Source organism: Diaporthe batatas, assembly GCF_019321695.1.
Source record: "Diaporthe batatas strain CRI 302-4 chromosome Unknown Contig00001, whole genome shotgun sequence".
NCBI lineage: Eukaryota > Fungi > Ascomycota > Sordariomycetes > Diaporthales > Diaporthaceae > Diaporthe > Diaporthe batatas.
In genome coordinates this window covers 1,228,673-1,244,681 of record NW_025408548.1, presented here as the reverse complement: position 1 = coordinate 1,244,681, position 16,009 = coordinate 1,228,673, and the positions used below count along the sequence as shown (strand labels likewise).

General features: G+C 50.9%; 2 protein-coding genes across 2 annotated transcripts; both read right to left on the bottom strand.

Moving 5' to 3' along the window:
• Positions 1–60: 60 nt before the first annotated feature.
• KVR01_000844 (uncharacterized protein) lies at positions 61–2,069 on the bottom strand. Its single transcript, XM_044791293.1, has 2 exons — positions 1,208–2,069; positions 61–1,140 (listed from the first exon to the last, which is right to left on the bottom strand). Exons 1-2 carry the CDS (start codon positions 1,886–1,888, stop codon positions 196–198), a joined length of 1,626 nt encoding a protein of 541 aa, XP_044650793.1. The 5' UTR covers positions 1,889–2,069; the 3' UTR covers positions 61–195.
• Positions 2,070–4,501: 2,432 nt separating this feature from the next.
• On the bottom strand, positions 4,502–7,577 carry KVR01_000926 (uncharacterized protein). Its single transcript, XM_044789215.1, has one exon. The coding sequence runs from the start codon at positions 6,027–6,029 to the stop codon at positions 4,968–4,970; it is 1,062 nt and encodes a 353-aa protein (XP_044650875.1). The 5' UTR covers positions 6,030–7,577; the 3' UTR covers positions 4,502–4,967.
• Between the last annotated feature and the right edge of the window lie 8,432 nt (positions 7,578–16,009).

The following is a 16,009-nucleotide window of genomic DNA, read 5'->3' as shown; positions in this document are numbered from 1 at the left end:
AACTATTGCATTCTTTTTGGCTGAATATGACAGAAGAATCATATGCATGTCGCAAATAAATGGCTTCAAGTCTTTTGAATTGCTGTTCCACTTGAGATGTATCTACCCGCGTGTCTCTACCATGAGGTGTCATGTCCCTACTAAATTGATGAATGGTGTTCGATCTTGGTGGGCGGCGTAGGCTGAACCAACCTCCTAAGTTCCCACTGGGATGGATTGTGGGTTGGAGAACAAATTCCCTGGGTCGATGTTTTTCTTCAAACCCTTGAGCTTCTCAAACAGCACATTGCCATAATACAGCCTCCCCGCCTGGTCAGCGCTCAGCTCAGTATCCACATACCCCTGATACGCCCCGTAGTTCCCAGCACCAAGAACACCCGTCACCTGCCTGTCCAAGTCATTGACGAGGTCTATGCCCGCCGGCACAGGGAACTTCTCGTCAGGCCCATTCGTAAACCCAGAGTGCTCCATGACCCACGTGGTGTCGCGGCGCCAGAACGCCGAGTCCGCGCTCTTGCTGTCCAGGAAGATCTGGTTGTCAACGCCGCCCTGTAGGCTGAGGGTGAAGTACCACGGCACTGCCGGGTTCTTCCCTTGTTGATGCGCCTGGGACCACGTGACCAGGTTCCGTATCGCCTTCTCGGGCAGGCCTGGCGCCGGCACCGTCAGGCTCTTGGTGTAGAAGGTATCATGGTCCGGCGCGGGCACGTAGCCGCTCTCGCCGGGCTTAGGGTAAGCTATGTCGCTGCCATAGTTGGCGTCAGTCAGGGCGTCTGTCCATGCGTACTGCTTCACGTAGGTCGGGCTGTCGCCGTCGCCTGCGCCGGGGGTCGGCAGCCCGCGCATCAGCTCCGGAAGCACTGTTTTGTTGAAGGTTGCCACGGGGCCGAGGTAGATGCCTTTCAGGTTGAAGGTTCCGAAGGCGTCTAGCGTGACGTCGAATTGGAACTTGCGGTCCAATCCTGAGGTCGCGTTATTGGCATAGTTCTGGATGTGCTTCAGGGCTGAGACGCTCTTTTCGGTGTTGGCGCTCAAGCCCGGCCAGGTGAGGTATATGCCGGTCAGGACCGTTGGGTAGGCGAAGGTCTGCGCGAAGAAGGTTGTTGCGATCCCAAAGGAGGCACCGGCGCCTTTCATGGCCTAGCTTAATATTAGCCGTGCTGGAAAGGAGAGTGACCCTCAAACCTCAAGCGCTGTGACGACTTACAAAAAACACGTCCTTGTACTCTGTTGACGTGGCATGTACCACTGAGCCGTTTGCTAGAATAACGTCCATTCCCACAAGCGAGTCAATAGCCAACCCGTATGCCCTCGTGGTGAACCCATCTCCGCCAATGGTGAAGTGGCCGCCGGCGCCGACATTAGCACAGGTCCCATGAGGTAGTGCCCGTCCAGTCGAGCGCAGCGCCAGCTCCAGGTTCCCGAGCCTGAGGCCCGCACCAAATGTCGCAATGTTGGTGGTCTTGTCGAGGCTGACGGTCTGGAACTTCTGGAGGTCGATGACCACGGCGCCATCCTTGCCGCCCGTGCCGTAGGAGCCGTACGAGTGGCCGCCAGAGCGAGGCTGCACCTTGAGTTTGTACTGAGACGCGCAGAGTACAGCGTCGGAGACATGCTGGTTGCTGGAGGCCACGACTATCGCGGCCGGCTTGTATTGCAGGCGGAGGTTGTACGGTGAAGAGTAACTGGCATACTGCGAGTCGGCCGGCTTGATCACTGTGAGCTTCTTCCCGGTCAAACAGTCCAGAACTGTAGCTCTTGGTGCAAGTCCGCGCGCGTCATGTTCCTGTCCATGTCCTAGCTGGGGGAAAATGTGGAGGAAGAAAAGCAGAGCGAACATCCAGGAGCATTGGGAGACGAGCCCTATGAAGTTGATGCGAGGGGCCATGGTCGAGGCCGATCCTTATCCTGTGTTCAGTTAGTGCGTCGTTTCAGAAACAACACTTCGTATTTTGGGACATTTGTGATCGAAAATCGGTGGGCGCTTGTCTGATTTATATGATCTTGGGACGAATAAGACAGCAAATGTGTCGCTATTTTCAGTGCCTGGCTGTCCGGTTGGCGAGGAACTTTTGTTTCCTTCCGGCCACGCGCTGACAAGCCAGGCGGCTGAACACGAGAAGCATCATCTTGACTGCAGATATGCAATGTAACACTGACTTGGACCGCGGATATTAGTTATGTAACATACTTCACCCCCAGTGGGCGGCTGAAGGCTTACCGTCAACTTGGCGTAAGCAGTCCCTTGATAGCACGCGGAAAGCAGCATGACGCTAAAGCTCCTTTGTGAGAACGAAGCAAGGCGCGGGATTAGGGCCAGGGATGGCTGACACCGAGGCCACAATTTGCAGCACAGCGGGCGCCCCTCAAGTGCTGGCTTAGCTGAAATGGCTCAAAAGGGACAGCAAGCTGCGCTAGAATATATTCAAGATACTTTACCCAGTATAGCTTGTGACCAGTTACTTACAATCGCAGCCGACAGAAAGGGCTAGAACTTTACTCCTGATTTGTCCTCGCGCGCTAAACCTGTCAGTGAAAACTGGCAGAGTGTCAAAAATAGATCTCAACAAGGTGTCAAAGGCTTCGAAAGGCTGTAGTCCACTTCTACATAGCTTTATTCCTAGATCAATCTCGTGCGTAATGCCGAAAACACGCAAGGCTGTCCACGGTCTCCATTGCTGCCGGCCAAAAAGACCTATCCAAGACATGCCGCCATCCATGGATTCCCCTAACTTTACCAGTATGGGCAAAGCGTGTTGAATAAACCATCAGAGCACCCAAGGCCAGGCCCATAGGGCGATTTCTGGTGCTGCTAATTAGTTTTGTAATCACTTCTTCGACTTTACTAATAATTTACATTAAGGCTAGCTTCAGCTACATTATATTTTTTATTTAACTATATATTTATCTATTCATTATCTTCTTAGTTTTTAAACTAACTATTAGTTTATACTTTAAATATAAAGTTAATAATTACTTAATATATACCTTTAAACTTATTTATATATAGAGTTATTAACTTCCTCTATAGGGTTTCCTTTTCTATTATATTCCTTATATATTATATAAAAGTAGATAAATCCTTAATAATAAAGTAATATACTTAAAGAAGGAAGATTTAATTCTTAGATATTTAAACTTTTACTTTCTTTATATAATATTTATTTAATATATAGTAAATAAACTCTACTTAACTTTTTAAAAGGGTTTTAATCTTTTTATAGAATTTATATAGGAAGGTTTTTTTTAAATAGATTTATTATTATAGTATTATTATTCTATTAGTTATATACTTAGGATAGGAACTATATTAGCTTATTTAGTAAGGGTAGATTTAGGTGGCTATTGAGTATATTAATAGGGAAGAGTTAGCTTGCTAGGTCTTATATTGTGGGATTCTTTTTCTTATAGGGGCCATTTTAAGAGACTATTTTAGTCTTATTGTATAACTGCTTTGCCGGCTTGTAGCGCCATCAGGAGTAATACCTTCCAGCCTTATCTATGCGGTACGAGGCTTAGCTACGTACCTATAGATATACTATATTCTCTTTCCACTATTATTAGCACTGTATTTCTTTAGACGCTAGGTCTTGAGTGTTTACTACTATATAAAGGCACTATATATATTTTATATATATGGGGATTAAAAACGAAACCACTTACATTAAGGCTGGCCCATCATATGGCTTCCTCCGACTCAGGTCGCTGCTCGTCAGATGCCTTGCAATCACAGTCTGAGCTCCAAATACAATTCCGGCGAAACAAGAAAATCGGGCGTCATTCCAGGCTGATGTCGTAATCTGAGTCTCTTGCCTGTCAAGAAGGCTACCAGCTTAGGAGTTCGACTTCAACTTGAAGAGGTCAGGGGTTGATCTTCAATACTGTGCTCGTGCAGAACCTCATGCCTCATTTTGCATTGCCAGTGATAATACAAGAGTTACCAGAAACTTTACATCATGGAACTTGTGACAGATTGGCCTCTCCATTGAATTTGGTCGCTTATGCCCACAGTGCCCCCGGCGAAACGCATGACACGGACAGACCTATATGATGATCGTCTGCCTGATGTCATGGGTACCGCTCTCGGAGTGTACGAAAAACATGACTTGTATTTTATTATTCTTTTGCTACACTGTGGGTCAACACTGGACGGGCATTGCCGAAAATTAATGTGAGGCACTTATACCCAGAACTCGCGAAGCCTAAGCAGTGAGTGCGACGACACCTGCACAGGAGGCAGTTGTGCTGTAGAGCTTGTCACAACGGCCGCACCGTTGGCTCCTGTGCCAGCAGGCGCAACACACAACTTCGCAGCTTGGCACAAATGCACTTGGCTACATCAGCGAACGGGTGCCTGTGCTGTGTCTTTCAGAGCAATGCTTCGGCACGCTTCGTACAGTGGCCCGGGATGCCCGAGGCGCAAGGGCTTTGTACAAGGCCATGAAATGGTAGACGAATGTAGGGCAGCGTAATTGTTCACGCAACATGCATTGAAGAAGTCTTATTGGATTTGTGTTTTTATTTGCAGACATTGTTCTGCTTAGTATGCCCTATCGGATCGGGTATGTTGTCCTGTAACGGAGCCAGGCTCATTCTGATGATGATGGTTGAATGCTGGTGATCGTGGCCCCATACAATTTCTCCAATAAACGACCAAAAGATATCCTCCATGAACTCTGGTGGGTATAGAACGCCAATGTAAATGGTGCCAAAGTGCTGTCTCTTGCCGTTTCTGCTAGTGTCTCTCAGATGCATTCTTCTCTCATTCCGTCGTCTCTTCTGTTGCGAGGGGGGGAAAACAAAAAGGTATTGCTCGCTTCTCTATCCCAAGTACAAAACATTAAGTCAAATTATCAAATAAAAGAATTAAGGCCAGAGGCGTTCTCAAGAATCGCCTCGGCGGTGATGTCTCTCCTTGGTGGCGGATAACATAGGTTGAAATGTGAATATCGAGCAGCGTGTCTGCCCTAAGCCCTCCCCCTGAGCTTAGCCCAGAGGCCCCTCGCGCCGCCGTGGTGGCGTGCGCGGAACCCCCGCGGCTTCTCGCCCACGGGGCTGGGCGGGACGCTGTCCTCGGGGCACTCGATCTCGAGGTCGAGGCGGTACCGCCTGACGGAGCCCGTGTCGTCGTCGAAGCAGACGCGGCGCCGCTCCTTGGGGACGAAGCACTCGGGCACGCAGTTGCGCATGACCCAGCCCCTGACGCCCCGGGAGGCGGCGTCGATGGCCGCGTACTCGAGGCGCCGCGTGCGGTCGGAGGTCCAGTAGTGGGTCGTCTGGGGTGGCAGGGGGGAGAGAGGGGTCTCGGCGCCGGTGGTGTATTGGGTTGAGGGTTGTGGTTTTGTTGCTGAGGGGGAGGGGGAGGATGATGTTGGCTTTTCGGAGTGGTGGCTGGTGGCGGTGAGGGTGTCGAGATGTAGGCTGACTGGTGCAATGTCGGAGTTGGGGTTCTGCGGTTGTTGTTGTTGTTGTTTTTCTTGCTGGTCGTGTTCCTGGTCTGGTTCGTCCAGTTGCTCGGGTGATGGGAATTGAAAGTAGGAATATGGGTCATTATATTGGGGTGATTGTTGTGGGTTGCTCCGAGGTGGCGAGCGAGAGGCGGTCATGCTGGACCGGGGCATGTTTGTAATCGGCCGAGAGCGCCGGAGGGCGGGCCTCTTTTGTGAGGTTGAGGTCCGGGGCTGGGACTCCGTCCGGGGTGGTGATGAGGCGGACTTGGTGTGGGATGAGTGCCGGTGGCGTCTTGACGACTGCGAGGTGCGAGTGGGTGTGCTCGACTCGTAGCCGGAGTCCTGGCGGACCATCTGGAATGAGGCAGGGTTCTTGTCGAAGTCGTCCCTCCTCGATGTTCTCTGTCTCCTGACCACGGGTGTCTCTACGGGCATGGGGATCCTCGAAGTCGACGTTCCCTGGTCATCTGGTGTGCAGCCTGGCTCAAAGAGTTCGACATCCTGGAATGAGTGGTATGTGGTGGTGGAGTAGAAGCTCGCCCTCGAGTGAGAACGAGGCACGGGTGACTGTCGTGACATGTTTGCGGAGGTTGCCGATTGACGATGAGTTCCGGGGGTGAGAGGCTATGGAAAGGTGTGTGTGTCTGTATGTTGTTGGGGACGCCACATGAAAATTTCTCCGCGACACTGCAAGTGTTTACTCGTTCCTGACAAGCTTGACTCGGAGTCTGAGGCGGATTTGAATTTGTTGGGCGATTTGATGCGAGGAATTCGCTGTTGTTTATGAGTTTGACTCTGCTCGTGCGGACCCGCGCACAATTCTCCGCAACAAAGAAGTCACTTCGGCTAGCTGTCGTTCATTCCCTGGCCCCTGGGCCTAGATGGAGCTTGGTCTGTGTTGACAAGAGAATTCGTCACGGCGCCGGCGAGTTGCGGTCAGCCGAAGCTTCTTGGGAAGATCGAGCCCCAGGGCAGTTCGAATCGAGAAAAATGGCGCCGGGGAACAGGCAAGCGAGCGAGCGCTATGGGGCCCCTCGCACACCTGTGCGGGTCGTGAGCTTTATGAGCTGTCCGCCAGGGGCAGCACTCGTGCCAGACTGCTTGCCCGGGCCGCCTGGCTTCTAGAACCTTTGTTGTTGCAGAGCCGACCCGGCGATCGGTGGGCTGCGTGGGCTGTATAAGTCGTGCCAACGTATCAGAGCGGAGTGATGGAAAGCGTTGAAGCAGAGCGCCAGGCCCTCTATTGGCGCTTAGGATCCGGCTGGGCGCTGGAGAATGGGTCCTGCTGGCACACAACAGACCAGTTGGCAGCGGCACAAGGCGCGTGCGTGCAGTTCAAAAATAATATGCAGGCTGGGATTTGTGCAGGCCCGGCCCCACGCGGACCAGGGGATCAACACCGCCCTGCCGACTTGTGGAACCGTTGACAAAGAACTCCGTTACCGCCGTGGGCGAGCAGCAGCCCAGAGCCTGGTTCAGGGCCAGGACCAGGCCGGCGGGAAGCCACAGAGTTTTGGAGGCGAGATCTTTGAGCCAGAGTTGGGCCAGAGACGGGTTTGCCAACGTCACCGTCGACCGTGAGTGAGCGTGACCCGGAGTGTGGAGATTTGACGTGGGTGTGGGCGATCTGATGTTCTAGGTCTAAACGGCCAGCTCGTGCTTGGAACTTGGAAGCCAGCAAGACGATGGAAGTCTGAATCCCAAAAGAGGCCAGTTGACTTATGGCGGTCAACAGGTAGGACAACCAACGCTTGAAAGCACACGATGTCTGCTTCTGGTGGTTGCGGTTGCGGTGATCCAGTACGGAGTAGTCATGAGCACGACCCTGGCCCTTGTCGACCCCACGCCCGCGGTCCACTTGATGCAGGATGAGCGTGCAGACTGGGATTTCAAGAGAGCGGTCAAGGACAAGACCGGACAAAAGAAAACCGCCCAACGCGAGATCGCCAACGCAGGTTCGGAAATCGAGATCTTGATAAAGAAACAGCAATGATGGAGACAGAGACAGAAATACGACAGTAGAAGAATTGAGTACTGACTGCACCCTCCAGCAATGTAGAAAACCAGGGGTATTATCCCCCGGAGGCGAGGTCGGAGGAGAGGGTGTAGCAGCTGACTGGTTTTTGAGTTCTTAGTCCGGTTCGTCTACCGTCGAAACAGTGTGGCAGCGGGAACACTGCAGGAGCGCAGCACGAAGGGACGAATCCGGGTCTTGGTCTTGGCCCTGGTTGATCAGCCCGAGCAGCTGAGCAGCTGAGGTGAGAGGGTGGACTTGGGTGGGGACCGGACTGGACAAGGTTGTTCCCAAGAGCTTCCAAAGATTCTGGCGGCCTTCTATTGTGGAGAGGAGGAGCTGGAGATTGTGGATAACTTCCCCTGCGTCTCGTGGCCGATGGGGACAGGAATCCTCGAATGCCAGCCGGGCAAGGTTTCTCCAGCTTTGCCAGAGCATAGAAGCCAGGGCCGAACGTGTCCCGGATGGGTACTCGGGGCCTTCCTCGTCATCGGACAGCGGATCGAATAACACGACTGCTTGCCCGCAGAAGGCTAGGGGCGGTGTTGCCGTCAAGTGCACGCAGTAGTCTCGTGCTCCTTCGGGACGTCGACGGGGCCCAGAGCCAACGGTGATCCGCGGACTACTTGTGTGTTTGTAGTGTTGCGTGGCCAGCAGTGCTGGTTGCCAACACGAGGATGCCGAGGCGTGTCTTCCCGGCAGTGTCCGCTATACGCGATCTGAGCACAGGACGATAGCATTACAACAATACTTCCGTCGCCGAATGGTATTGGCCGCGGCTGGCGCTGACGTTTCCCAAAGGGTCGAGCAGTTCAACGTTGATCATGCAACCAAGGCCAGCCGTCGCAAAACTAGCGAGGGTCGAAAATGCACCGGCCTGGCAGGGTGGCTGCAAAAAAAACCGCCGCTGGTTATGTACCAGAATCAGCATCACAGAAGTTATCCACCTGCTTTTCGCCCACAACCACGAATTATTAATGGTGTTTTGATATCATTCAGATCAGAAGCTTACTCTGAAGATATTGATGTAATTAAAATCAAGCATATATGATATGGTTATGGAATAATAGTGATGCTAACATGAAGGGTTTTGGTGGTACTTGGACTTAGCGGCGGTTTCTTTTGCAGCCTGCCTGCCTGGCGGACGGCAGCGGGAACTCGGGTTGGTAGGCCGCCAAAGATGCACAGAGATCGGATGGACTATCGCATCTGGGTGCAGCAAGGTGCAAAATAGATGGGCGGGAACAACCCGGAGCTGTATATATGGCCGAGGACTGACACGAGCGTCCATGTTTCGAGTTAAGAAGGCTGTTAATGCCTCTCCGTGTGCCTGGATCTTGACGGCAGATGGGGTTGTCTTTCACATGAACGTCTCCATGCCCGGCTGTCATTCCAAGCTGAAGGGCTGGGCTGCTGGTTGCACTGCACGAGCCGGGTCATGTGCCTCTCGGCACGAGATCGGAGGAGGGGGAAGGCGAACCATGCTGCCATGTTGTCTCATCGCCAGGCTATTTCCGGGTATGGACTTTCACATGCCTCTGTACCACAGTAATAGTATGAGCTCGCCTGTCATGGTAGCTGTGGTAGCTGTGAAGTTTGTTGTGTGAGGGTGTGCTACCGTAGCATTCAGCAGCACTCAAAGCTGCCGTGGCGTCGAGAGCTGACGGCCCCGCGAGGGTTGCTGGTTCCAATCAGCGGCTATCGCGTCCCGTCCCTGAAACCCATTGCCACCCCACTTCACAGTTCTTGGGTCAGCCAACCAGCTGGCCAGCCAGGGCCTGGTCCAGAGGTGCTGACTGGCTGGACCCTTCTCTGACGCCCCCACTCACCCTCCACGGCTCTGCTTCACACCATCTCGACGCTTGTTTGCGACTAACCCGCCCGGCAAGCGCCAGGATTGGTCCGTTGGCCACCTGTATCGACGCCCAAGACTACACTATCTGGCTATCTGTCAATGATGTGCATGACCGTCGTGAGTCACGAGGTTCCATTCACGAGCGCGTCTCGCTGTTGCTGCCAGTGTCGTTCTCAACTGTCTTCCCACAGGAGGCATTTTCACATGCTGAATTCATTAGCTGTGTCATGATACTATAGGGTCGGCGGCCGTGTGACGTCGAATATGATCGCTACTGGCCGGGCAATCGCTGCCCAAACGCAACGTGTGCAGTTCTCAGCATTGAGGGCCCCTTTTGTGTCTGCCACGGGTCTAGCAAAGTTCCTGTGGCCGCGTTGGCACAACTTGGAAGCATGTAGTTGGAGGGCCTGGCACACATGGTAAGTGTTAGGGAATAAGAAGCAAACGTAGGGGTGGTGAATGGAGGCCCGAGCGGCCATGTACTCTGATAACTCACGCCTATAATGAAAACCAAGGCTATCTTGGTTAAAGAATACATTTCTATGTAGAATGATGGGATAAAACTCTCCACGAGAGCCAAGGTTAATTGACAGTTTCAGTTAGATGTGGAATGATGAGTTGTGTTTCGCGGAACAGATAGGGGTGCCTACTTGGTATGCCTTTCACTTGCCTGTTCCGAGAAAAAGTTGAGAAAGTTCGCTCCTAACCATCGCTCGTGGCCTTCTTTCATTGATCATCATCGTCATGTAGATTCAACTCAATCACCACTCAGGGATTCATTCAAGCCATGAGTACACAACATACAGCGAATGATTTGCATTCTCACCATTAGCCACAAGGTACACTTTTATGGGCATTTTGTCTTTTTTTTAAAAGAGGGAAAAAAAAAAAGAAAAAACGGAAAAATGCTGGGTCTTTGAATGTTTACCGTTGTGTGAAGGGACCGTACGCCTTCGGTACCCTATGTACCGCAGTGAGAACGAAACAACTCCCCATTAGCCATTGTTAAATGTTGGAGGCGAGTCATTGAGTCACCTGTATACCTAGGTAGTATTGATAATAGTGTCACGCGAAGACTCTGTGTATGATACGTTAAACGGATCTCTTAGGTCGCATTATCATAGCAACGTTTTGGACTAACCAACTCAGTCCCAATACCCCCACGGAGACACCACGCCTTCATCAGTTTATCTTTTCTCGTAAGCCTAGCACGGCAAACGTCTATTCCACATTGTGGACCATAATTTTGCAGAGCTGGTGTACTCGTGAGGACATTGGAATCGGTGGTGTCGCTGAGGTGTGGCTGAATGTCACCCTAAAGGCACCTCGGCACTCATTCCCAAATTCCAATTCCACGTGAAGCCCATGCGAGGGCCGACACTAATCTTCATAGACGACTTGAGCACGCTCTTATGTCATTAGAAATGACGAATCTAGCAGCAGCCCGGCTCTCTCGGTGCTAAGCCAGCCAAAGACCTTTCTATGCTGATGGCAAGTTCTCCAAGCCCATCGTGTTTGTGCTGTAATTGTATTCCAGAGTCTTGTCGTACTGGGCGATTGCAGCTTTCCAGACATTCCGCGCTGAGCTGAAAATTCAGAGTATCGGGACAGCCCTCATGACTGCTCAAGATGCTTGTCTTTTTATTATTATTATTATTTGAGACGGCATTTCTAGAGTGGTAGAGAAAGGTCGTTGAATTAGGCAGAATTCGCTCGAATAGCCGGTAGACACGTTGAGACCTGGGTACCTAGGTATTCTCTCCAATCGAAGCTGAAATACAAGATGTGAATCTCCATTTTACACAGGCTTCGTAACATTAATGATCACTGGGTCTCTGTGCCTGCGCTAGTATAGTCCAGTGGAGGTGAGACATTAGTTCTCTAGGATCTCCTGGCCCCACAGTGTCGATACATAGTGTAGGCCAACAGGAGAGCGGCGTGGCACAGCTGCTATACTATAGTAATAGGACGATATCATTCATTGATTCATGATCATCAACAGTGTGCACATTAGCACTGTCACAGTCATTGCTGGAGTGCCCTACACATTTGGTTTCAAGTGCGTGGGATTCTGTTTCCTGGAACGTTGTATCTTTTTAAATGGCGGGAATTCATTACGAAGATCTTTTATCCGAAATGATACCCCTAACAGCATGATAGAATGCCAGCTATGTATCTGGAGAGAAGTAATATTTACATAGACCACAAGCGAGGAGAGATCTCTAGAGCCACTTTATGCCAGGCCCGGGGAAGATTGCGTGAATGGGACTACCAGTTGACTACTCCGTGCATGAGCAACATATGACTTTCTCATAGTACTCACAACGATCAAATAGTTTCGTACTGAAAGTCGAAAGGTATTGTCTCTACAATATTGCTTCTCTGGCCAGTCAGCTCCAGCCCCAGTAGGTCTGAGTCCGCCCCACCCTATCCTATAAATCTTGATCACGATCCCTTCATGAAGAAGGGCTTGGCGGGCTTGATCCCATCCATACGGTTGAGCCGGAGTAGGTCGTCGTTGATCAGCTGCTTGGCCTTGAAACCGGTCAGTCAGGAACTTGAGAGAGTGTTCACTCCAGTCGCGCCGTGTTCTACTTTCTCGTGTGGATGAGCCGAGGACTCTGCCAATGGCCCACCCATTATCGACACTTTGAGGTCCGCTATGGCCGTCTCGATCACTTCTGATAATTGAGCAACTGGAGCATATTCTACTGCGAATGTAACTTGTCATGATTTGATGTCCAATCAGATGGAGAGTCTAATTTCACGGTCCTCTTTTTGGCTTTTCTTGGTACGAGCTGCATTCTTGCAGGCATCGGCCGACCGTAGTGCTTTCAGCAAAATTCTTGTTCGTAGTTTGGCTTTGGAACTTTGGCTTCCGTCTGGCTGGTGTCGCAATTTGCGAAGTTTAATTTCACTGCCTAGGTACTTTGCGCAGGAGGTGCTCGGTTGCCTCGGAACCTGAGAAGGACTTGTGTGCATCAAGAAAATGATCGTGGCCATTTCTTCCCCCATGACGGCAGACGCTGGCGACATGATCCTATGTGCTGTTGATCATTCCAAATTAGCTGCAGAATACGTGCTAATGTGAGCAGAGCCAAGTTGCTGATGATTTACATGGATTGGCAGCTTTGAGAAGGAATGTGAAACCAGAAAGTTGCCCTGCCTGGGTGCGAACATTGCCCAGCCAGCCAGAATCACCCGAGGGGGGCGCGCCAGACAATTTACAGTCATCCCACACAGTCCGAAAGACCAATAATGCAATGTAGCCAAGGGACCTGTACGCCACTTCTTGTGTGCCGGAACCAGTGGTTGCAGACCGTGAATGTGTCACAGCAGGGATCAATTGGATGTTGAGAAGATCACTCTTGGCGTCAGCTACCAACGAGGCAAATCTGGCTGAGATGGGTGGTCATATAAGCATGGCGCCCGAGCCTTCCTGACCAACAATATCTGGGTATCTTCTAAATCCCCAAGGTGTGTTTTAAGTACATACCACTTCATGCCCAGACTTTAAGCAACCACACTACCCAAATCCAGTATAGAGCGTGCTTGGCAGACGGGAAGGTCAAAGTACCTCTCTGTTTACGTTTTTAATGCTATCACCAACTTCTCGTCCCTCTAAACACATGATTTCCCCTCCTTTTTTTTGTTTGTTTTTGTTGACGCGTCTGAAAAATCTCTGCTATTGCCAAGAGATTGCTTAGGGACTTTATATAGCGAGCAAGGCGGGAAGGCCCCAGGGCCATCTCTCAACTTCAACTTCCTCCTCTTTTCTTTGTTTCTGCCACTAAAAAAACACTAAAAACCACCATTTCACTCTCTCTCTCTCTCCCTCTCTCTCTCCTCGAGGGCACTAGTTGCGGAGCGGACGGCTCTAGTAAGGGCCGCATAGCCACTAGTAACCAACCCTCCCAGGCAGAGCCCCTCTAGTCCCCTAACTGAAGGCCGTCGCCCTGAAGTTAAGGGCTATAGTAACGGTTGCTTAGGAATGACGTATTGGACACTTTCAAGTGAAAGTACCTTACCCCCCTATCTCCTTTGTCACACTGCCTCGCATTCGTGCATAAGCGAGGACCCATCGGGGATATAGAAGGGACCCAATATCTGATACCGAAACCTTCTGGACCGCACCAACTTAAACTCATCCTGCCCTGGTCATATTTCCCCGGTGCATTATCTCTCCTTTCGCCTTTGCTGGGGCCACGTGCTTGTCATTTCTCGAGAAGCTCTCCAAATTTTCTGAAAACCTCTCAACACAGCTCTCAATACAATTGGCGAAATCCATACCTGTTCAGAGACCATTCATGGCTTTACCCGACTGCAGCGTAAGTTTTACGCGCTTAATTTATGCGAGTGATGCGTAATTGCTGACTACGCAAAGGCGTCTTGTATGGACGCGCTTTGCGAGTCGCTCAGTGACCGAGACTGCATTTGCCCCACGAGAACATCCGCTGGAATACCATGGCGGGAGGACCTTTGGGAGTGCATATACGAGAACTGCACTTCGATGGATTATTTAAGTGAGTATCCATACGACTCCGGTTTGTAGAGGCAAGCAGCAAGCTCATCCGACCAATCCGGCAGCATCCGGCGGCATGACATACAATGCTTGTGACATCCCAAACACGGTCGAGCCCAGAAACATGCGGCCACTGGTTTACATACCCTTCGCCGTACAGTTGTGCTTCTTCACGTTGCGAATTGCATCGATTTGGCAACGAAAGAAACAGCCTTGGGGCTTGGATGATATCACATTTTACATATCTTCGGTACGGGCCCATTGTACTGCCCCGGGAATGCGCGGACAGGCATTGTGAAAGGCCACTGTGAACTGACACTAGAATAAAGGCCTTACTTCTTGCATGGCTTCCGACATTGATACTTGGTGTGTCACCGGTTCCAAGCCCACTGAGCTGGAATGTCTCTGACCCGAAGACACAGAGGATCATTTTGGCTACTCGCGTAATCTTTGGACGCTGCAAATATGGAATATTGACAATTTCACCAAGGCATTCTTCGCGTTTTCACTTATATATGCCATCACTCTCGCCATGATCAAAATCTCGATCGTTTTTCTATACCTGAGGGTCTTTCGCGGGAAGATCCTCAATTACATTGTCTGGGGAACTCAGGCAGTCAACGTTGCGGTCGCTATAATATTCATTGTGGGGTTATTCATCGTATGCCAACCATTAGCATACTACTGGGCATACGCAGACGACATCGAGGGCACTTGCCACGACTACATTGATGAGTCGGGAGTGTACCCTGGACTGAATATTTTCTTGGACATCTGGATGATCATATTACCTGCTTCACAGTTATGGAAGCTAAAAATCACCAAGAAAGCAAAATACGGGATAATGGCCATGATCTGTCTTGGACTTGTGTAAGCCCCTTTCCCTCACCACTTCCCGCTGATGCCCAGGCGGTTCACTAAAAATCTCAGGACGACGGCCATGACGATTCTACGCTTTCGATCTGTACGGTCGGACCCTGAACTTCTACGTGAGTGCCTCGAATGCCGGAAGAGACTCTTCTGGAACTAACGAGATGTGTTCAGTGGAGATCGATCTTTATCGGGGCCTCATATACTCCGTCATCGAGGTCACCACAGCTTATGTGATTTCGTGCATGCCAGCCACACGTTTGCTGTTGACAGCATACTTTCCCGCAATTAGACAGGCCATAGGTACCTGGGGAATATCATCCTTTACTTCAAAGAGAAGCAAAAAGACCGTGGGAGGGAGCGCATCGAGTGCGGAGCCGTGGATGGGTCCGGAGTATGAGCTGGGAGGGCCGGCTGGGCAGATAAATACATCAAGGTATGTCAGGGCGGGACAGCAAGGGTCTTGGGACGTGCAACACCAGGGTGGAATTGTCAAAAGCACTGCGTGGGATGTTAGGAACGATGAGGCAGGATGGCCGGGTCCAGACGAGAGCCGACTGCGGTTGTAACATTCAAGTATGGAGCCGAGCATGGACAAAGACGAAATCTCATGTAATTCAGCAATATGCAAGTAGAGCATTCCGTCCTCTGATACGATTGCAGGAGAATTTCAGTTTGCATGGATAAGATATCGACCACTTGCTGACGTTTTGTAGTGCAAGGCGATGGTGGCGGCTGCTAGAGAACCTGTGGACAGCGACACGCGACGACCATGCATCGACGCGTCTAACACGTTGCTGTTATCGACAGAGAGGTAGCTACAAGTTGCGAAGTATCATTCCACAGACCTGGGGATATCAGGCGTGGCAGATGCTTTAAGCAACATTCGTTAGCGTGCCGATAGCAACCAGGTGTCTCACAAAGAGGGCCGATAGGTGATACGTGCTGATACCCGGGGCCTCTGGTCTCCATGATCGAGCACATGCAGATCCAAAAGAAAAGGATTATTCGTATGAAGTGGCGCAAACACTCGGCGATGCTTGGTACTGCTTACATCCTAGCCGCACAGCTCAATACCTATCTTGCAAGCAATCGCGACAGATACTAGACTGGCACAAAGCGGACTTCTGCTTCATATCACCAAGATTTCCAGATTATCCAGTCACTCAAAATGTTTTAGAAGCATGTCAGCCCTCTCATCTGTGCGTTCATGGCCCTCGGTTGAACTGCCTGCATATGATCAAGATCACTGCAAGTCTCCTTACTCAAGGACTACGCACTTTTTGCGAATTTAATCC